This window comes from Babylonia areolata, chromosome 24, assembly GCF_041734735.1.
Source record: "Babylonia areolata isolate BAREFJ2019XMU chromosome 24, ASM4173473v1, whole genome shotgun sequence".
Classification (NCBI taxonomy): Eukaryota; Metazoa; Mollusca; class Gastropoda; order Neogastropoda; family Buccinidae; genus Babylonia; species Babylonia areolata.
Window position 1 is genome coordinate 30,191,586 of NC_134899.1, and position 23,375 is coordinate 30,214,960.

Consider the following 23,375-nt stretch of genomic DNA (forward strand, 5'->3'; position numbering starts at 1 on the left):
AGGAGAGAGGAACAGGGAAAGTAGTGATGATTTAAGGACTTTAATATAATGGAATGTCCCAATTCTGATCAGTTACGAAATAGATATGTTCCTTAAAAAATATTTGTCTCCAAAATTGGTTTTTAATTTTTGTAATATGCTCAAAGGAGGGAAAAAAAAAGAAAAAAAAAAAGTCATTTCAGCTGTGAGATGATTAGATTTGCAAATGTTGCCTAGCTACACTTTTGGAGTTAAAAGACATTTGTGCTTTCTCAACTTTTATGTGACATTGTTGTGTATTTGGAAATGTTTGTTCTGGGCATGAAAAGATTATTTTACAGTAATCCTCCATACTCGAATAAGAGTGAAAGGATAATTAAAACTTGAAACGTGTGTGTGTGTGTGTGTGTGTGCAGCGTGAGGCGGCTGTGCTTTCTTTTGAGCCGTGTGTGTGTGGCGGGGGGGGGGGGGGGGGGGGGGGGGGGGCAGTGAATAGCATACACGCCCCAATATATCTAACCTCAGTCACAGTAGAAGAGGGGAGTACATGTCGAAAGTGATTGCGAAATCAAAGATGCGTATGTACTGTTGTTGATGTAGAATTGAGTTTAACGACCTATCGGCTTCACGCCCTAAAGGTCAAAATGTTGATGTTTGTGAAGGGTTGTTTTTATAGTTTTGGGATGAAAAGACGTAAATCATGCTCATTTCCGGTATCGTGCTGTAACCATTCACTGTTTTCAGTTTAATTATAGATAATATTAGAAAGACGTGATTTTTGTTTAAAAAAATAGTGAAAACAAAGCAATTTTAAAAGAAAAATTACATTCACAACAAAATAAAATCACGACAACTGAAAGATGTTGAGCTTCCGGTGAATTTCACGTGGACGACTAAAACACACGAGGTAAACAATATTTCACCGATTTGTGCATAGATCATCGGTGTAACTGTAATCTTATCATTAGGTAGGGCAGTGGCGTCTCTGAATAGTTTCTACCACTTAAAATGTATCAGCTGCAGGGCAAGACTGTTTGCATGACGAACCATTTCATGTTGTAGTAGTAGTACTAGTACTTGTACGAGTGCTGAAGTAGGATAGGGTTAACGCAAGCTTTAAATCTTTTTAACATTCCCTTCTTTGCTTCATAACATATTTTGGTAGATATTTGGTCAAGGTTCTACACTTCATTTACAGTATATTTATTCATCAAACTCTCTGAAAAAAAGTTCATGATTACATGTTTTGAATTTGACTTTTTTGAGTGTCTTATCATACACTACAGTGTTTGTGAAGAGTCTTACCGTGTTTTTCTTTCTTCTGCATTTCTTTCTGCCAATGGCAGTGATTCGAAAACAGTGTCCGAATCATCACTTACCAATGACAGGGTTAATACTAGTCTGGATATGACCGGTGTGTGTACATATGTATGTATGTATGCGCGTGCGCATGTGTGTGTGTGTGTGTGTGTGTGTGGATCATGTACCACATAAATGCCTTCTCCAGAAACTGGATCATTATCTGATTATGGCATCTGTGGAAATGGATTCAGATGGATCAAAGCTTTCTTGACAGCCAGATCGCATTAAGTAGTCCTGGATACAGAATCATCAGACCAGGTATCAGTCATGGGTGGCGTTCCACAGGGGACAGTTCTGCCAACCCTCTTCAATTACAAACTGAAAGGGTTTGCATTACAGTGCTCAACCAGCTTTACATCACTTGTGACCTGAACTGGAAGATCAATGTGGACTAAAGTACTGAAAAGGCAAATAGTATATTAGTCATGCTATGAAGGAATCTGTGAAGGGAGCACGATGCGTTGCAAATCAAACAAATATTGGCATCATTTCCAAACCAACATTGCGCAATTTTTTTCAAATTGGAACAGAGTCTCTGTGGGCTTTTCCAAATACAATATACTGAGCAACACACTAGACGCCACGTTCTTGGCATCAGAGATCTTTTCCCATCCCTCTTGCGGCCAGTCAGTGGCAGCCTCTGTGCGTGTGTGTATGTGTGTGTTTGTGTGTATGTGTGGGTCTGTGCTTTTGAGTGCGTTTGTGCATGTGCGAGAGTGTAAGTGTACACAAGTGTCAGGAGAGTTCTGTGCACGTGCGTGTGTGTGTGTGTGTGTGAGGGGGAGGCGGGAGTGCGGGGGGGAGGTGGGGTAGAGGATGAGGTATGTGAGTGTATGCATGCCTACACTGTGGGAGCAACAGGATATTGGAACGTATATATATATCTTTGTATATATGTGTGTGGTGTTGGGGGTGGGAGATATGGGCGTATGTGTGTGTGCTTGTACAAGTAACTTAGTAAGTGTTCATCTCTGTGAGTGTGTGTGTGTGTTTGTGTGTGTGTGTGTGTGTGTGCCGTGGAAGCTGCGATACATAGACTAGAAATGAGTGTGTGGAGGAGGGGGGTAGAGGAGGTGCAGGGTAATGTGTGTGTGTGTGTGTGTGTGTGTGTGTGTGTGTGTGTTGGAGCTCATGTACGTTTATATGTATTTGACTGTGCTTTCATATCTGTGAAACTGCATGTTTGGTGCATATCTGTTATGCATGTGTGGGTGTATGTGTGAATGTGTGTCTTCATGTTTTACATTTATTTGCTTATTTATCATCATTGTTGTCTTATTTATTTATTTATTTATTTTTTATTATTATTATTTTATTATTATTGGGTTGGGTTACGCTGCTGGTCAGGCATCTGCATGGCAGATGTGGTGTAGCATATATAGTTTTGTCTGAACGCAGTGACGCCTCCTTGAGCTACTGAAACTGAAACTGAAACTGAAGGAATCTGAAGGCTGCTAATGAGAAGACCAAAGCCAATGCGTATTTTACACTTGTAAGACCAGATCTGGAATACTGCAGCTCAGTGTGAAATCCCCACACAGCCTTTGAAATTCACCAGATCGAGCAGGTGCAAAGAAAAGCTGCATGTTCCTTGCAATTTCAGATTTGAAATCAGTGTGACAGCTATGATGCATAAACTGAAGTGGAACACTCTTGAAAGTAGAAGAACAAAAGTACAGTTAGTCATGCTCTACAAGATCATCAATAACCAGGTCAACATCCAGCCTACTCAGTGTGACAACTTTAACACTGGAAAAAAGCACAGTCAAAGCAGGTGTAAATTTTTCACGTGTCAATTACGGCTGTTTTCCTCATTCAAAAATAATCTTTCCAACTCGGAACTCCCAGCCTCTGTAGCTGAGGTTTCCTTCTAGGCATCCTTCAACAAAAAGGGAGCACTCTCTTCTTTACCTTTAGCTTGTATTAGCTAAGGTCCTCTTGCTCTTAAAGGATCGATGAAGGTTAGAGCTGTGCTGGTCGGGCTTTATCCCTGCTATGATAACCGGATTGGTCTAACTGGAGATCTGAAAATAAGTAAGCATAACTCCTGTTATTTTCTTTTCTTCAGTTTGGTTTTTATATATAATCTGGTATTCACTGGTTTCTTTGTAACATTGGTTTATTATCATCAACTTTTCTTCTTCAGTTTATTTCTCCTCTGTCAGTTCTTTTTTGGTTTATCTGCACCATGCATTGCTGGACGTGTAAGGGTCAAGGTGAACATACAAGACTGAAGACTGAAGATCTGTGCATCACTACATGTATACATGTATGACAAAAGTGTTAGTGAATCAATGCAAAGATTAATTACAATCTCAAGATGAAGATTTGTGAGATACCATCCAGCAGTGAATGTTCAAATCAGTGATGGACAACATTTTATTTGAGTTACAAAACTTCAGAATATAAAACTGATGTTGCCATATGTATCATGTAAGAAAATCATTATCCAATAGTTTCTAAAAACACCATTGAATTACGAAGCTATATTGTTTATAGTAATAGCTGTAATAGTTTGATACTATTGGTTACTGTATTAGAAACAGGATGAAAATTAAAGAAATATGTAGGGGAAAAAAAGAATCCCAAATATTTACAAAAACAGTTGCTGAGTAAGAAAATATGTCAATTGATTGTGCTAAAATGGCAAGCAGTAAGATAGATAACATACAATTGTACTTAATACTATCTATTATAACTGAAAAGGGATGCTGTTTAAAACTATCTGTTATAAAAACTGAAAAGGGATGCTGGGGGTTGCTCAATATGAACAGCATCCCTGCCTTCTAGAAATTCTGTACTAGAAATTTCTTCTTTTCTACTAGTCTTTTTACCTCTAGAACAGTGCTGCCAGGCTCGTCTAGTCACACCTCTGTTATAGTCTCTTCAAGGGCTACCTGTCCAATACAGAATCAACTGCGACTTTGCACATGTCTGTTTCTCATCTATTTCTGGCACTGCCGCGAGATACCTTACAGATGAGAACAATATGTTTAGAACAGTATCATGAAGTGGTAAGTTATGCAAACTGGCAAACTGTCATGCCCTGCAACTGATACATTTTTGAAGTGGCAGAACAATGTGATGAACAATGGGGGCTTGGGGACAGTGGTATCTAGTCAGTTTAAAGAAGCGGGTTTTTAGGGAAGTCTTGAACAAAGTGGAAGAAGAAGAGTTCCTGATCTGCACAGGGAGTTGATTCCAAATGTGTGTGTGTGTGTGTGTTTACCCATTTTTGTAAAGTGCTTGGAACCCTATTTAGAGAATAGGTGCTATATAAATTCACATTATTATAAGTACTATCTTTACTATTTGACTGCCTTCTCAGTAGATTCCCCTGTATTTTTTCCACCAAGTCTTGGCACTTTTTTTCTTCTCTTTTCTACTGTCAAATTTGTTGTGTCTGTGTTGTTTTGCTCTGATAATCAGATAGTGATATTATAAACACTGTGATGAGCACCAGCTGTCCATTCTGCAATGTTACTTTCCTGTGTTAAAGTATTTTGACTTTTTTATGCCTTTTTTTTGTGTTTGGCTTTAAGTATTTTCAGTCCTGTTTACTGATTTTTTTTTTTTTTTTTTTTTTTTTTTTAAGTTGGGATAAGTTAAGAGGAAGGACTTACCTCCTCAGCGCAGTCTAGTCTTATTTGCCTTAATGAGCTTAATCATGGTTAAGGTATGTCATGAACTGTGTTTTGCTTTTTTTTTTCTTTGCCTCTTTGTTGTTATTTTTTCTTTTCTTATTAGATTTGACAGTTTTGTGCTTAACAGTTGAAACATTGTTGGGCACTTCTGATAAGGGCGGTGATTTGTTCCTGTGTGGTTGGCCAGACTTTAGTGTATGTATAACTGAGTATAAGCAGCAATGTCAAATGTCAATCGTTTATAACAGCAGTCAAGTTCCTTTGAATGCATCAAGACAGTTGATGCTTCACATTCATGGCACAGTAAATAATATTACAGTACACCAAGTGACCAGCTGACTAGGGTTTATGATGAAGCAGTAAACTGTGGTTTATTCCGGTGCAAAACCAATTTAGATTAAAATGTGCAGTGAAGGACTGGATTCTGTTTCGTCATGTTCAGGCAAGATGCTGCGACTACAGGAGACCAGACAAAGTGAGGAGACAGAGGCATCAAGGAGAGAGCCTCTGGGATCCAAGAGGCGAGCAGCACAGGAATTGAAAGAGCTTGAGAAGAGGGTTCTGGGAGGGGAGGAGGAGTTTACAAAGGCTTTGACAACTGCAAAGGTAAGTTTAGTTTTACTGTGTTGGTGAACAGCCTGTTAATAGATATTGCTGGTTTGAATTTTTTATTTGACTGTAGATAAATTTTAAAAAAAAAAAAATGTCTGACAGTATGTTGAATGCATTATTTTTGTTGTGCCAGAGTATTAAATGTTTGGGCATACTCTTCAGTGACTGCCACATCAGCAGACATGGAAGAAGACCATTTGATTTCATATGAACTAATGAAGGCAGTAGACTGTCAATTTTTTTATATTATTATTATTATTTAAAGTATGAATTCATTGATGATGATTGGCTTACTTTTGCTGTCAACCCATGAATATTTCACAAAAAAATATGAAAATTACAAAGGAAGATTTTTTTTTATACTAGTTTTAGACAGTCACAGATCATTAACTTTCTCATCAAAGTGACAGCTAGTTTCTTCTGAACAGACTGCTACAGCCATCTTAAGTTTTACACTGATTATTTATGAATTGGGGGTCTTTTTGATGCATGTAATTGTATCAGATGTTTTCTGTTAGCTCAAAATTGTCACACTCTACACACACACACACACACACACACACACACACACACACACACACACACACACACACACACACACACACACACACACACACACACACACTCTCTCTCTCTCTCTCTCTCTCTTCTTTCCAAGCCAGTCAGTTTTCTTTGTCTGTCTCTCTATCTCACTCACTCTCTCTGTCTTTCCATAATATCTTTCTCTCTTTCGACTGGTTGATTAGTGAATTGCACCAGTCTACAGCATTATGGCTCTGCAGTTTGGTCAGAAGGGAAGATGGTACACAATGCAGAATGAAGTGATACCAACATGCGCTGTGTGTATAACTATTTCAGTCCAAGCGTCAGAAGAAGAAAAGTGCAGCGGCTTTGAACGCCGCCACAAGGAAACCTGTGTGGGAAGATGGCGATGACGATACTGCAAAGTGAGGAGGAACTGCTTGTAGCTCTTGTTCACTCTTTATGAGCCCTTGTCAGCTTTTCACAATGTTGTGTATTTTTATACCACAGTGATCTTGATAAATGGAATAGAACTGTTTCGGGGGGTCCCAACTCATTGGTTTTTAATGACTTAAACAGTTATAACAGTTGTCTACAACAATGTGTATTATAACGCTTACCAAGCAGCTTTAAGTGCAATAGATGTGGTATGAATAACACTCATAAATGTGATATAAAATGTTGAGACACAAACTTGCTAAAATATTATTTTTTAAAAAGGTGTGACAACATCATTCACAACTGACACACTTCTTCCCCCACACTCCCACCCATGCACACACCTATATATACAAAGACGGTCTGGTGACAGAAGGATCAATCTAAAAAAGAAAAAAAAAAGAAAAGAAAAAAGAGGTTAAAAGAAGTGAAAAATAAAGGTTAAACATTTTGTTTGGAAAACAGTTATAGTTGTCACTACAGGAGGGGGGGTAGTACTAGTAGGTAGCTTATTGCATATATTAATTAAGGTGCTGGTAGGTAGCTTATTAAATATATTAATTAAGGTGCTAGTAGGTAGCTTATTGAATATATTAACTTAATCAAGGTGGAACAAATATGTGCCTTTAGACACCACCAGACTGACTCAGCAGCTTCTCAGGGTTCCTGGCGGGTGATCATGTGATGTTCTTTTATCACCAGTTACCGGTGGGCTGCTGGTGCTGGGACAGTGAGCCTGGATGTTGCTGTGTGGGAGGTGGGCAGGGGTGGGGGTGGGGTGGGGTGGGGTTGAGGACGGCTTCAGGATAAACAACTCAAGGGTAATGCCACTAAGTTGGCACTGACAAACTAAAGGATTTGGTTTAAAGTCCCATCACCTTTTTCAGGTTATCAGGTCAGTGAGTTCATATCCAATCTAGGGTTTGGCGTAAGGAGATGGGGTCCAGTCTTCTCCTTCCACTGTTTTAACTCACTCAGTACGGCCAGTCCTCTCTTCTCCTCTACACAGACCCCTCGGATGTCCAGTGGGTGTCTGAATGACCCAACCTTTAGCTTCCGTCGTCGAAATTGTGGTATTCTTTGTCAACATTCACGTCTTCAGTATAAGAGCCTTCCACTTGCAATATTTTGATGATGGTAATTGGGGTGAAACGCTGTTAACGTCGTCTCTTTCGCCGTTCGTATGGAGAGAGTTAACCTCCTCCGACCTAAGTAAGGTACCCATTCACACCAAGGTGGAGTGAGGAACATCAGAGTAAAGTCCCTTTCTCAAGGACACAACACTGTGCCAAAACGGGGCCTCAGAATTACCTGATTATTGATGAACACTGGAATGGGAATCCAATCCCAAACATATTTTGCCAGTGCTCCTCACAGAACAGTAGGCGGCATACAAAAGCAAGAAAAGGAGACATTTAGGTATAAGATGTATTGTTTCAAGGACAATAGTATGCCCCATCTCCCCAAGTTGGTTTTAATTATAACATTTTGTTTTTTCATAGTTCATTCTTATTTCTATTTGTAATTTTTTCTTCTTCTATAAATCTGGAAACAGATATTTAGACTCAGTAATTTAGAGTGTGTTTTTATTTTGTGATTTAAGTTAAAAGTGTAGATGTTATTTTTTTATAGAACCTTAAATTTGAACTTTTTTTTTGTGAATGAAGGTTTGAAAAACTGACTGGAACACCAAAATGGGCCAAGATTGACACAGAGAAACCTGCAGATGGTGAGTTTTCTACATTGTCAGGTTTTCTTTTTTTGATTTGCAGTGGTGTGCAAGCATAATCATTTTCCGTTCCTTTTTACTCTCTTTTTTTCTGTTTCTGCCATTCTTCATTTTTTTCCCCCTTCCTTTCTTTTTTCCCTCATTTTTTTGTTTTAGTTTTTGAATTGTTCTTTCTTCAAAACTTTATGAATGTATGTGGGTGGTTTTTTTAGAAGAAAAAATTGAAAGAGATTAAATGCAAAAAAATGCGTATAATTTGTGCACTGATTAGTTCAGTAATCGGTTTTGCACTCTTCTTCTGTTTCCCTTTGTTAGTGATGAAAACTATGATATGCAATGTCACCGACATGCACCCAATTTCCTGTGTTGCCATTGTTTTGTTTTTATGAATGATAATGATAATTAATGATAATGATAATGATTGTAATAATAATAATAATAATGACAGTAATAATCATGCAGACTCATGCTCACACCTCTGAAACATGGAGCTTATGGCAATTACAATAAATAGTTATACACGCATGTACAAATTTACATGCTTTCAAGTTTGATATGCCATGATTACAAAAATAGCTTGTGCAAACACGTTTTGTTTACATTCTTTACATCTATTTATTTATAGTCTGTTGCTGTGCAAACACAAATTTACAAATAACACTTGCACACACACAGCAGCAGAAGTTCAAGATGCACGTTAGTAAGTTGGCAGGCAGAACAGAAGAAGTGGGCTTTGAGAGACTTTTTAAACTGAACTGTGGAATTCACATGACGGACTGAGAAGGGTAGATCGCTCCACACCACAAGACCATGATAGGATGACACAGTAGGCCAGAGGGCAGAAATACACCAGAGGGTGGAAATACACAGTAGGCCAGAGCACTGAAATACACATGGTTTTGTTGGTGTGTTCAGATAGAATGGTTGGTCAGTTGTTGCTGTGTTCAGACAGAACAGTCAGACAGAGGACTGAAATACAGTCTGTCAGAGACTGAAATACACAGGACAGAGGACTGAAATACACAGGACAGAGGACTGAAATACACAGGACAGAGGACTGAAATACACAGTCAGCCAGAGACTTAAATGCACAGTCTGTCACTGCGGCGTCAGACTGAAATACACAGTCCGTCATAGACTGAAATACACAGGACAGAGGACTGAAATACACAGTTGGCCAGAGACTGAAATGCACAGTATGTCAGAGACTGAAATACACAGTTGGCCAGAGACTGAAATGCACAGGACAGAGGACTGAAATACACAGTCAGCCAGAGACTGAAATGCACAGGACAGAGGACTGAAATACAGTCAGACAGAGGACTGAAATACACAGTCTATCAGAGACTGAAATACACAGGACAGAGGACTGAAATACACAGATGGCCAGAGACTGAAATACACAGTCCATCATAAGACTGAAATAAACTTTGAAATACACAGTAGGCCAGAGCACTGAAATATGCATGGTGTTGTTGCTGTGTGCAGATAGAATGGTTGGTCAGTTGTTGCTGTGTTCAGACAGAACAGTCAGACAGAGGACTGAAATACACAGACAGAGGACCGCAATACACAGTTGGTCATAGGGCTGAAATACACAGGACAGAAGACTGAAATACACAGCCAGTCAGAAGACTGAAATACACAGTTGGCCAGAAGACTGAAATACACAGAGGACTGAAGTACACAGTCAGACAGAGGACTGAAATACACAGACAGAGGACTGAAATACACAGTCAGACAGAGGACTGAAGTACACAGGACAGAGGACTGAAGTACACAGGACAGAGGACTGAAGTACACAGCCAGAGGACTGAAGTACACAGGACAGAGGACTGAAGTACACAGGACAGAGGACTGCAATACACAGCCAGAGGACTGAAATACAGAGGACTGAAATGCACAGAGGACTGCAGTACACAATATGACAGAGGACTGAAGTACACACGGTGTTGTTGCTGTGTGCAGATAGAATTACAGGTCAGTTGTTGTTGTGTTAGAACAGTCAGCCAGAGGACTGCAGTACACAGTGTGATGTTGTTTTGTTCAGATGACAGTGACCTGGAGGATCTGGCAGCCAGTACAGGTACCCACCTGGTCGCCTCCTCTTCCCTGGCGCCCAGCTACCTGCAACTGAAACGCTGTCCTGATGGCAACTCCGACAGTCCCAACACGGTCAGTGCCTTGGTCCTTTCCACAGGGCTGGGAGTGTTTCTGGTTTTTATCGATTTCCTTCCACTGGGCACCAAACATCACTGGTACATCACAGATTTTGCAAACACTAAATTTACTTTCTGAATCCATCAACACAAAAAGGCTCTGGCACATCACCAATACCAGCATGAATGATGAATGATATGGACATTTAAACAGCAACTGTCCTTGGTTGTAGACCAAGCTCTAAACGCTTTACAAACATGGAGTTATTTTCACAACAGGCTGCCTACCTGGGTAGAGCCAGCTAATGATTGCCAGCAGGCACTCAAAACATAGTTTTGGACCATGGAGCGATTCGTTCCATGTCAGCCGTGCTTTGTCCACAAAGTGTTGCATCTTTGAACCAAGATCACACATGTGCATGCTCATTTCCTGCGAGATGCTGGCTGCTCAAGGTATGTGTGTAGTCAAATTGTTGGTTGAGCTGGTCAGGGGCAATCCTGTATTGTATGAAGCGTCCATGACAGAGCACAGGGCTGCTCATCAACTCCTTTACAATACACAGACCCAGGGTTACAGAATACTTCCGCGCTGTTTCATATTTGTGGTTTCACAAATCGGGATTTTGTGACAGGTGCTGTCTATATCATGTTGCTGCCATTTAGGTGCTGAGGTGGTGCCTTGTATATGTAATTCCAGTTTTTTTCTGATTTCCGTTTTGGCGTTTTGCCAGGTCCGAAAACTTTTCTGCTGCTGTACGTTCATTCATTTTGCCAGTCAGCAAGCTGCTCTTCCTGTTTGGTGGAGAGAGAAACAAGAAACATGGTGGCTTGAGACAGCAGCTGTTGATTGGTCTAGATAATATGGGTTATTTCACATGATTTTTTAATTGTAACAGTAACGCTCAATTAGAAGGGTGGATTGCAGGATGTATTATGTCATTTCTTACATGCCTGCACTGCAAAATGCTTGAAATTTATAGTTTAGATAGATCACAGAATTTAGGAAACTAAAATGATAAATTACCGGTGCTTTTATTGGTTTCTTTTGTTGTTGTTGTTTTCATTTTATTTTGTTTCAATATTAAGACACACACTTTGGTTTAGTTGCCCCTAGATCCTGGCTGCAAACTATTTAGTATCACAAGAATCAGTCACTCCTGCCCCATGAATGTGAGCAAGTGTGATTATGTGTGTATTCTGTGTTGTAAGTATGTGAACATTGGGCTGTGAATATGTGTGATGTGAGTGACAAGCCCATGATTGTGCATGCACATTTCCACTGGATTGGTAAAGATGTATTGCTTTATTGAATTTTTTTTATTACATGTGTATGTGTTTTGTGGCTGTTACTCTACTCTAGTATGCATCTTGCATTTGTGTGAATTTGTCACATGCTTACTTTCCGTGCATGTTTTTCAAGGTACACTATTTTGTGGTAACGTTTCATGTGTGTGTTGTTGTTTTTTGTTTTTTATTTTCTTTCTTATTGTGTGTGTGTGTGTGTTTTGTTGTTTTTGTTTTTTGGATGTGTGTGTGGGTTTTTTTTGTGTTTTTTTTTTTTACCTCTTATTGAACTTTGAATACAGGGTTTGTTAGTCCACGCTTTCTAGTAGTTCCCATGCTTTCTTGCATATTTCTGACCCCACAATTTCTTGCACTCAATCCCACTTTTCTGTACATTGAGAGTAATCCCAATAGAGCATAGAATTATGAGAAAGCATGGGTTAAAAGGGTCCGTATAGTTTTTAATAGTTGAAAAAAAAAGAGTGTGATGGCGTCTTTGTGTTATTTCAGGGAAAGCTGAGCAGTGTGCGGTTCCACAGATCAGCACAGATACTGATGACAGCCAGCACTGACAGATCGGTCCGGCTTTTCCAGGTACGCTGCACAAAAAGACGGGGGTCGGGGATGGTATGATTTCTTTGCTGAATGCTTGTTTTCCTGTGAATAGGCACATATTGGGAAGGGGTTGTGGGGGTGAGGTGGGATATAATTTCTTTGTCCAGTATGACCGTTTTTCTTTGAGTACCATTGTGCCAGGAGGAACCATGGTAGGATCTGATATGCACTGGACTTCACGTCCTCTGTTCACCAGTGATCAAGGTTCAAGTTTCAGTTTCTGTTTTTCTTGGAGGTGTTTGGACAAATCCATATGCGCTACACCACCTCTGCTAGGCAGATGCCTGAAGAGCAGCATAACCCAACGCACTTATTTAGGCCTTGAGTGCATGCATATATATATATTTGTGTACGTATCCAAGTGGATTTCTTCTACAGATTTTGCCAGAGGACAACACTTTCGTTGCTATGGGATTTTTTTCATTGCGCCAGTTGCATGCAGCACATGGGACCTTGGTTTGTCATCTCATCCAGTCAAACTTTGGAGAAAGGGCGAGAGCAGGATTCAAACCCAGACCCTCACGGACTCTGTATTGGCAGATGAACGTCATAACCATTCTGTCACCTTTCTCCTGAAGGTTCAAGGCTGCATTCCAACGTGCAGTTTTAATGTATTATCCCAGGTATTGTGTCCATGGGAAAGGCACTTGACTCTCATTCTCCTCACATTATACACAGTTTATGCAGATTTTTTTTTTTTTTTTTTTTCTTATTTGATACATGCATGATGCAGTGAGACCATGTTGATATGGAGTTACTATGGTTGGACAGACACCGGGGCAGAATCTGTAAGATGTTGGACTTCTAATCTCAGTGTTCATCAGTGATCAGGGTTTGAGGCCCCGTTTCATATGGTGTTGTGTCATTTGGAAAGATGTTTTACTGCAATTTTCCTCACTCCACCCAGGTGTGAATGGGTTCCTGACTTTGGGGAAGGTTAAAACAACAGGAGATGATTGGGCACCCTGCCTTCTTCCTCTGTTGAGTCCTGGACACAGTGTATATGAATTCATTGTCCTGATGGCCGTAAAAATCTATGGGACCTTTTACCCTTTTTTTTTTGAATGGCTGGACAGGTGGATGGGAAGAACAACAAGTCGCTGCAGAACATATTCCTGGACAACTTCCCTGTGATGAGCGCCGAGTTCAACCCCTGCCAGGACGAGATCGTCATGGGATCAAAGCACCGGAGTTTTTATGTCTACGACATGATGGCGGGCAAGGTGGTCTTTGTCCCAAAGATTAAAGGTAACTTGTTTGATTCATTTGTGTGAGAGCGTTTGTACGCAGTTTTTGTGTCTTTGACGGAGAGAGTACGTGTGTGTGTGTGTGAACTTAGTATGATGTCAGTGCTTACTGTGAACTTAGTATGACGTCTGTGTGTGTGTGTGTGAACTTAGTATGATGTCAGTGCTGACTGTGAACTTGTATGATGTCAGTGTTAATCTTCATCTTAATACTTAGAGTGGAAAAACATAAAATTGAAGACTAGTACTTTAGTACTAACAATCTTAATTCTTTGTAAAGTTTGAATATTTTGTAATTGTTTCCTCATGTGGATTGTGACAATTTCTAAAACAAGCCAGTGTTTTAGATCGATTTATTTTGTTAGAACTGCAGCAGATGTGACTGAAGAAAATCTTCTGGTTTTTAAACTGGACCATAAAGACTTATTGCTGTTGAAACAGTGAAAGTTCTTAGATTTTCAGGCCTCTGTTTTTTCAGTGGTTTGAAAGTTTTAAAATTTCAGACTGTATCCCTCATAAATTACTCAAGGAGCTTGAAAGTTCATTAGAATGAAGTGAGGGCTAGTGTCAAGGTGCGCATGTGTTTGGTAGTAATCAAATTTAATAGTATGTGTTGTGTGTGTGTTGGAAAGTGTATGTGTGTATTCATGTGTGTGTGTTTGTGCATGTGTGTTTTAAGTATGTATTTATGTTTGTCTGTGGCTTTTGTGTGCGTATGTGTGAGTGTGTGTGTGTGTGTGTGTGTATGTGTGTATTGAGTGTGTGTGTGCATGTACTTGGGGAGAAATGAAAGACAAGCATATGATTGATTTTGTCAGGTTTGGAAGAGAAAAATATGTCACGGCTTCAGGTGACTCCAGATGGCAAGCTCATTGTCTTTCTTGGCCAGAATGGAAATATCCATTTGCTGTCTGCAAAGGTAAGGACAACACCTTTCTATCATTTTGATATAATTTTTTTTTCGATAAAGGTAACGTCTCTGAATTCCTTTTGATCTGACGATAACCATCTACTTTCTACAAATGTGTAGACAGCAAATTTCTTACATCTTAACATGCTTGTATGTATTGTGTATATATATATATGTGTATTTTGTTTTTGCTTGGTGCATTTTGATGTGTATATGTAACATTGATGTAATGCATAATGTGTAGAATATTTGTTTTTAGAGCACCATGAGCAGTTTTCTGGATAAAGTTCTGTATAAGTTTCCATTATGATGATGATGATGATGATTTTATTGTTATTATTACTATCATTATTATTGTTATTATTATTAACAGTTGTTTTGATTTCTGTTAAAGTTTAACTCCAAAAAGTGAATATGATGATGATGATGATGACAATTATGTTATTAGTATTAACAGTCATTTGATTTCCGTAAAGGTTTAACTCCAAAAAGTGACAGTCATTCATTATGATTTATGTTTGTTATTGTAAAGGTTATGTGATTAGTTACGATGTCGAACTTGAATATGATCTTTGAAAAAATCCTTTAAGCCCCAACATGGGTGCTGATATGAAATCTTGATCTTGATATGTATGTATGTGTGTGTTTGTGTGTGTGTGCATGTGTGTTTTCAGAGCAAGGAATGGATTCACACTTTACATATGAATGGTGGTGTGTCTGATGTCACATTTTCCAGTGACGGTTCCACAATGTTTGCAACTGGGGGTATGTAAAGTGAATGGTTCGCCTTTAGAGAGAGTGTGTATATTATTAGTTGGTAATGTGTAAACTGTTCAAGTACATCATTACATGCACAGGTTATTTTAAGCAAAATTAAATGACATTATTAAACAAAAATATTAAAGTTTTGCAAGAGAATGTAGGCAAGCATCAAAGCCATTGGTGAAATGTTCACACTGGAACTAATTGTTAAGATTTTCCATCTCTTTGAATATTCAGAGTATAACATCATGAGAAATGGCCATTCACAAGACTTCGCAAATCTTGCAAAACTTGGTGTTTATACAGTTGAATTTGCATCACTGGGCAGAGCAGAATTTATACAGTATATGTGGATAAATGTTAATGTAATTGTATACACCTATTTTGATGTTTTCATTTGCTGTCCAAACAGTGTCATCATTATATTCATAGCATGATACCCTGAGAAATTTCTGGAGTTTGGAGGTGCTCATGGCCATTCATAAGATTCTTGCTATTATATGGTTTAATTAAATATTATGTATGATAAATCCAACCAGTCTTTTTTAGTTTTTGTTTTGTTTTCATTTTTTGATACCCTTTCTCTTTGTCTCGTATATTCTGTATTTCTGGTTTTAAGAAACATTTCTGTCTGTTGCCACTTCCTTTCTCACCATTTCACATTTCTGGCATTGTTAAGATCTCATTTTGTATGATGTTAAAAGAATTAAAGGTTCTGTTGCCTTTTATGACCATTGTGGCAGTACATTTCTATCCACTGTATCTAGGCATTGAAATAGGAAGTTAGGGCCCAATTTCTCTTCTTCCACAGCTTTTAACCTTCCACAACGGAAGTCCGGTACCCTTCACACATGAGTGGAATGAAGAAAATTAGAGTAAAGTCTTTCCCAAGGACACAACACCATGTGGAAAATCGGGGACTCGATCACTGGTGAACACTGGATCAGAGGTCCAATGTCCAGACTGACTTGTCTGTGCCACCTCTTCTTCTTCTTCTTCTTCTGCGTTCACTCGTATGCACGCGAGTGGGCTTTTATGTGTATGACCGTTTTTACCCCGCCATGTAGGCAGCCATACTCCGTTTTCGGGGGTGTGCATGCTGGGTATGTTCTTGTTTCCATAACCCACCGAACGCGGACATGGATTACAGGATCTTTAACGTGCGTATTTGATCTTCTGCTTGCATATACACACGAAGGGGGTTCAGGCACTAGCAGGTCTGCACATATGTTGACCTGGGAGATCGGAAAAATCTCCACCCTTTACCCACCAGGCGCCGTCACCGTGATTCGAACCCGGGACCACCAGATTGACAGTCCAACGCTTTAACCACTTGGCTATTGCGCCCGTCTTGTGCCACCTCAAATGTATAATTGCTGTAGTGTTTGAATGCTTATGAATATTGGATCCAGATCAGCGAAATGTATAATGGCTGTAGTGTTTGAATTCTTATAGATATTGAATCCAGAACAACGAAATGTATAATGGCTGTAGTGTTGGATTTCTTATAAATATTGAATCTAGACCAACGGTGAACGCCCTTGTTGTATGATTTTGACCTGGTTACAAACGGTCACTGTGGCCTTTCATGATGCATTAAAATGAGTCACTGATTTCAGATGATGGACGGATCTATGTGTATGACCTGACCACCAGACAGTGTGTTCACAATTTCTTCGATGACGGATGTGTGCATGGCACTTCCATTTCACTGTGCAAGGGTTATTTGGCTTGTGGGTAAGTGTGTATGTGTGTGTGGTGTGTGTGTGTATGTTTGTGTGTGTGTGTGTGTGTGTGTGTGTGTTCTTCATTTTTCTTTTCTTTTCTTTTTTCTTTTTTTTTTGTATGTATGTGTGTGTGTGTGTGTGTATGTGTGTGTTCTTCATTTTTCTTTTCTTTCTTTTTTTTTCTTTTTTTTCTTTTTTTTTGTGACAGTGTGTGATTGACAGTGAGTGAAGGAATTCTGTTTTATCTAGTTTCAAAATCTATGAGTCAAGAAAGACCAAAATCAGTTTGAATTTCATTGATTATTGATGGATAAAATGATGTGAATTATAAAACTTTGAAGGCTGAGAGAAACAGAGGATGTGCTTAATGTCAGATCAAGAAGGAGCATTGTCTGTCATAAACAGCACACTGCAACTAATGATAAAGAATTAATAGGAATCCGTTTTTTCAGCAATACAGGCATGAATAATGTTAAGCGTCATGCGTACATACTTAATGGGTATATGATTTTGAAAGTTTTTTTTTAGAAATCCTTAAATTTACACACATACCCATTATGATAATGATGATGATAATAATAATAATAATAATGTACATTTATATAGCACCTTTCTCTCCAAGAGCTCAGGGTGCTTTACATGAAAGAAAAACATTACAAGTTACATAAATCATTCATGACCACTCTTTCTTAAAGCCCCTCCCTGCCCCCCCACTCTCCCTCTCCCACTCTTGGTGCATCCAAAGTAAGTTGACATGGATGGTGTTGGAGAAGAAGGAAGCTGAGAGTGCTTATAGATAGGTTTTAAAAAGATGAGTTTTTAGTGATGAGTGAAAAGCACAGGTTGAATCAGATGCAGGGATATGATGAGGAAGGTTGTTCAAGATATGAGGAGCAGCAAAGAGGAAAGAACGTTCACCAAAAGTTCTTGTATTGACATGAAGTTTCAAAAGTTTCAAAGGAAGAGCTTAGATTTCTTGAGGGAGTGTAAACACAGATAAGGTCAGAAACATATGTAGGTTCTGTGGAGTGGAAAGCAGAATAGCAGAGACATGCAGCTTTGTATTTAATTCTCGCTTCATTGGGGAGCCAGTGTAGAGTCTGGAGGTAGGGAGAAATTGATCACTATGTTGGAGTTAGTCAGGCAGTATTGTTTTGAAGTTTTTGAATTTGCTGAAGAAGATTATGTGGACAGCCTATGAGAAAAGAATTCTGTAGTCAATTCTTGACAGCACAAAAGCAGAAATAAGAGTTTTAGTAGTTTCAACAGAAAGGTACTGTTGGATAGAGTTGATGCGACGAAGTTCACAATTGATTATGCATATCAGATTTACTGCCTGAGCGTCCATGTTGAGGTTTGAGTCAAGAATGACTCCAAGGTTCCTTGTTGATTAGAAAAGTGAACTGTGGCATCACCAACCACAATGGAGGCTGGAAAAGAAGTAGATGTGGACATTCTTAGAGAGGAAATAATCATAGCTTCAGTTATGGCTAACTGCTAGGCTTTTTATTTTTTTGCTGAAACTTGGAAATAGTTAGCTGTCATTGATGAAATATTCCCTCGGTCAGTATTTCTTCTGTGTTGATGGTCTGCAAGTCCCACATTCAGTGGTATCTACAAGTGGACTTATAGTTTTATAGGCATGAACGCTTTTAACCCACCATGTAGACAGCCATACTCTCCTTTCAGGGATGTACATACAGGATATCTTCTTGTTTCCATAACCTACTGAACACTGACATGGGAATATACGCATGATGGGGTTTCAGGCACTTGTGGGTGTGCATATCTGTTGACCTGGTAGATAGGAAAAAATCTTCCTTCCTTTATGTGAAGGTCAGGTAATTTTTAGATCACGCTTTGACACTTCTCTGAAACCGAAACTGAACTTGCCCCAACTAGCATCATGACCAGATTTCAAACACAGAATCCTCAGATTGAAAATACAATACTTTAACCCCACTCAGCTAGTTGCACCCCCATTTGATGATGTTTCGAAACAAAAACTGCTAGTGGTTGTTATTGTTCCTGGTTTCTGGTGCAATGTAATGTTTGAAAAAAACCCGCCAGTGGTGGTTATTTTTCCTGGTTTCTGGTGCAACGTAATGTTTGAAAAACAAAAGCCAGTGGTTTGTTATTGTTCCTGGTTTTAGGTCCGATGTGATGCTTGAAAAAAAACACCAGTGGTGGTTATTGTTCCTGGTTTTAGGTTCGACGTTATGTTTGAAAAAAACCCGCCAGTGGTGGTTATTGTTCCTGGTTTTAGGTCCAACATGATGTTTGAAAAAAAAAACTGCCAGTGGTGGCTATTGTTTCTGGTTTCTGGTGCAATGTGATGCTTGAAAAAACAACAACCCGCCAGTGATGGTTATTGTTCCTGGTTCCAGGTCCAACACGGGTGTGGTGAACGTGTACGACAGGGAGGCATGTCTGACGTCCAGCAGTCCCCGCCCCCTGAAGGCGGTGATGAACCTGACCACGTCATGCACTGCGGCACTCTTCAGTCCTTCTGCTGAAATCCTGGCCCTCGCCTCCAACCTGACGGAGAAAGCTGTCAAACTGGTCAGTAGTGGGGTGGGGGGATGGTGGTGAGAAGGTGGGGGAGCTCAAAACTTTGGCTTTTGTACAGTGCAGGTAAGGGAGGGAGGGAGGGAGAAAGAGAGCGAAAAAGATGGGTGGAGAGAGAACTCAGAACCGTTTTTATGTACATCAGCCTTGGGCCACAATACAACAGGACTGGGATCGGTAAGAGGTCAAAACAAAAGTTCGTCACGTGCACCCTGCATTTTGAGGCATTCACATGCAAAGTTATACATTGGACAATTGGGAGGAGAGAGAGAGAGACAAAGTACAAATTGAGAGAGAGATGGAGGGAGTTAGAAGTGGAGGGGGGGAGAGAGAGAGTGAAAGAGAGAAGGAGGGAGGGAGTGAGGGAAGGAACAAAGAAAGAGAGAGATGGAGGGAGGTGGAGGGGAAGAGAGAGAGAGAAAGATAAGAGGAGAGACAAGAGAGAGAGTAGGAACAAGGAAAATAGAGATCAAGGAAGGTAGATATAGAGAGAGTGAGAGAGAGAAAGAAGAAAGAAAGAGGGAGGGAGAAAGAGAAAACACTTCATACCTGAATTTTACGACAAATGCATGCTGGAGTCAGCTATACAAGAGTAGGATGTCAATTGGTGGATGGTGGCCTCATGGTAATGCTCTTGACTGGGACGTAATTTTGTTCTCTGGTTAAGGTCTCATTTATGGACCAGGATTTTACCACCCCCTCAGACTTTCGCCTCCACTGGACTTGCGCTGTCTTTTTAGCCATTCAGATGAAACGATAAACTGAGGTCCTCTGTGCAACATTCACTTTGTATACATAAAAGAACTCATGGCAATGAAAGGCTTGTCCCTGGCAAAATTCTGAAGAAAAATCATCTTTGATAGTAAAACAAATACTTTCAGACTTTTTTTTTTTTTTTTTTTTTTGGATAGGATGCGCTGCAGTATTTTGATGAACCCTCCCAAGGGAGAGGCCTGAATTTCACATGGAGAAAACTGTTGTGGCAAAAAGTAATACAACACACAATACCATACAGTATTTTACTGATGTAGGGTTGGTATGTGCATGGAAGGAAATTTTTTATCTAAAATTACGTTTAAGTAACATACTTACCGTGACCCACTAGTACAGACTCCGGCAGGGGTCTGACATTCCTGTCCTGTGCAAACTACTATCCACCTATGCAGAGAAAACGAAAGTAGCTACAGCCGATAACCTCCCGGAAGTAGGTAACCTCCCCTTTGCCCCCCTGACTAGCGCCCTCTTTTTCTGGCAGCCATCATGACTCCTGTTCCTGTGCTCGCATGGACAATACTTTTCTGTGAGCTGTTTCTTTTCTTTCTGTCACTTCTTTCTTCTGCTTTCTGGTTGGTTCACTTGTAATTGTATGAGAATGTTCTTGTCTATCAAAACTTGATAACTGAACATTTTTGCTATAGATTTACTTGTTGCACTAATAATGTATCGTTTTTGTTGTTTGATGTGGTAGTGTTGGTGCTACGTCGTGTGACATGTTTTTTTTTATCTCTGGTATGACCCAGTTCAGTCAGCTGACCTCTCCAAGTCAGACTGAAATTGAACTCGTCAGTTTTGTTTATTTTTATTTTTAAGTGAAAATATTTTTCATATATCCCAATGTGCCTCCCCCCCCCCCCCCCACCCTAAAAAAAAAAAAAAAAAAAAAAAAGATGGGAGGGGGGTTGGGGAGGGGAGTGACAACTGAAGAAATATTATGAGCTTTGATGTCCAGGCTGTCGTTATTCACTCATCCAGTCCGTATCCATCCACCACTCACCCCCCCCCCCCCCCCCCCATTTTGGATAACTAGAATTTAAATTTAGATTTAAAAATAGACTTCACTAATGCATTTGTATGTCAGACAATGTTAATTTGCTGTATATATCACTCTGTGATCATTATATTTACTGTGACGGTGATTGCGTGACATCCTTCCTTCCCTCTTTCACCCTCTTCCCTGCCTTGGACTGTGATTTGTTTTTATGGCAGAATAAACTTTTTTTCTTACATTTCTTCAAATAGATTTTAACTATCTTTTTTTTTTCTCTCTCTCTTTTGATGTACCTGAAGGCAAATTTCTGTACACTTTGTTCCAGACATTAAAGTGATTGATTGATTGATTGATGGACGTCTGAGGATTGACCGTGTGTGGTGTGCAGGTCCATGTGCCTTCCTTCAGTGTGTTCGCCAACTTCCCCGAGATGAACGACACCAAGATCCGCATCCCCTGGACCATGGACTTCTCCCCCAACACCGGCTACTTCGCCATCGGCAACCAGAAAGGTCACGCCCTTCTGTACAGGTGGGTCACCTTCACCTCCTCATTTTTTGCTGCCATTTGTTGTTGGTCTGTTGATAATGGTGTTAGCTCAGGCTTCGTACAGAATCAGAGGTCTGGAAAAGTCTTGGAAAAAATGAGGAGAACCATTTACAGGATGGAAAAGGTTGGGTTTTTTTTTTTTTTTAAGTCTTGGAAAAAAAATGAGAAAAGCATTTCAATGTCTGGAAAAGTCTTGGAAATTTAATAATAATCTTTGATCAGTACCATTCGTAATAGAGCTGAATCAATGCTTTCAACAACAGAATTTAAAAACAACAATAAAAAAAAAGTCAGTTGAAAAAAAAAGAAAGTGAGATTTGAGCACAGAGGTCAGGATATCCACTGCCAATCTGTTTTGTCAGCAGTATTGCAGATGAATTTTTTTTATTCAGTTCAGTTTTGTGTTTTGGGTCTGAACCTTTAATCTGGTCTGGAATTTTGTTGGTCACACATGTGGTAGCCCTGCTAGTAGACCAACAGGTTTAGCAAGTCAGTTTTCTTTGGTTTGTTCTCTTGTTTGGTTTTGTAGAGTTATGTACACAAAGTTTGTTTACAGTTTTGTTGTGTTAGACATTTGAACATCCTTAGCATTCTCATAGACAACTGAACGTTTCTAAAAATGCTCATAGACAACTGAACATTTCTAAGCATTCTCACAGGCAGCTGGACATTTTGGAAAACTCAAGACAGTTGACACCTGGGCAATCTTTCAGACAGCTGAACATTTTTGGGCAATCTCGAAGACAGCCTGAACATTCTCACAGACTCCACAGCTGTGAGGTGTGTTTTGTGGTTGGATGTTATAAACCAAGGAGAAGAAAAAAGAAGCAGGATAATGAAAGTGTCGCTTTTGTTGTAAAAGCATCCCACAGTATTCAGCATAGGTGTTTGGACATCTTTTATCATCCTGTTTTATCAAGAAGTCATTTATCTGGAAATGGCAAATACCCAGCAGAATTTTTATGCGATGTTTTTAAGTGGTTTGTCACTGTGAAAAAGTTGGCTTTCACCAATTAAAACAAAAAATCTTTTGTTTGATATCTTTCTCCTTTCTTTTTCCAGAGTGAAACACTATGGGAACTACTGAACAATCAGGTGACTCAGCATGGCAAGTCTTGGGAGAAGAAAAAGATGAAAGACATCTTTTAAAAAATATTGTTTGGGACATCATCAGTGTGTATATGATTGTGTGTGCGTGTATGTGCAGTTTGTGTGCGCTTTTTTTCATGACTGTACTTGTGTGTTTACAGATTGTAAGCATTATGTTAATGGTTATGAATGATGGGCTGTGCAAGTGGATGAAACCATGACCTTTGGCAAGTGTGTATTAAAAACCAGATGAAAAGATTGACTGTCAACATTAAATTATTTGTGTGTGTGTGTGAGCATGGGGTACAGGGGTGGTGTTGTCATTGTACTAATATTACAAAGGGATGATTAATTATTCTGATGGATGTTATACATTTTCTTTCATTCAAAAACACTCAGCACCAACTCTTT

At 39.5% G+C, this 23,375-nt stretch overlaps 1 protein-coding gene across 2 annotated transcripts; it reads left to right on the plus strand.

The window, feature by feature from the left end:
- The first annotated feature begins 819 nt into the window (after positions 1 to 819).
- On the plus strand, positions 820 to 23,223 carry LOC143298861 (U3 small nucleolar RNA-associated protein 18 homolog). Of its 2 annotated transcripts, none has more exons than XM_076611861.1 (13): positions 820 to 886; positions 5,428 to 5,591; positions 6,456 to 6,544; positions 8,225 to 8,286; positions 10,337 to 10,461; positions 12,240 to 12,323; positions 13,421 to 13,592; positions 14,410 to 14,510; positions 15,176 to 15,266; positions 16,883 to 17,000; positions 19,378 to 19,552; positions 21,715 to 21,857; positions 22,938 to 23,223. In XM_076611861.1, the coding sequence occupies exons 2-13, from the start codon at positions 5,433 to 5,435 to the stop codon at positions 22,960 to 22,962; spliced, it is 1,344 nt and encodes a 447-aa protein (XP_076467976.1). In that variant the 5' UTR covers positions 820 to 886; positions 5,428 to 5,432; the 3' UTR covers positions 22,963 to 23,223. The 2 variants fall into 2 exon arrangements, with proteins under 2 accessions (XP_076467976.1, XP_076467977.1); XM_076611862.1 differs by lacking the exon at positions 820 to 886 and adding an exon at positions 4,530 to 4,548.
- The last annotated feature ends 152 nt before the right edge of the window (positions 23,224 to 23,375 follow it).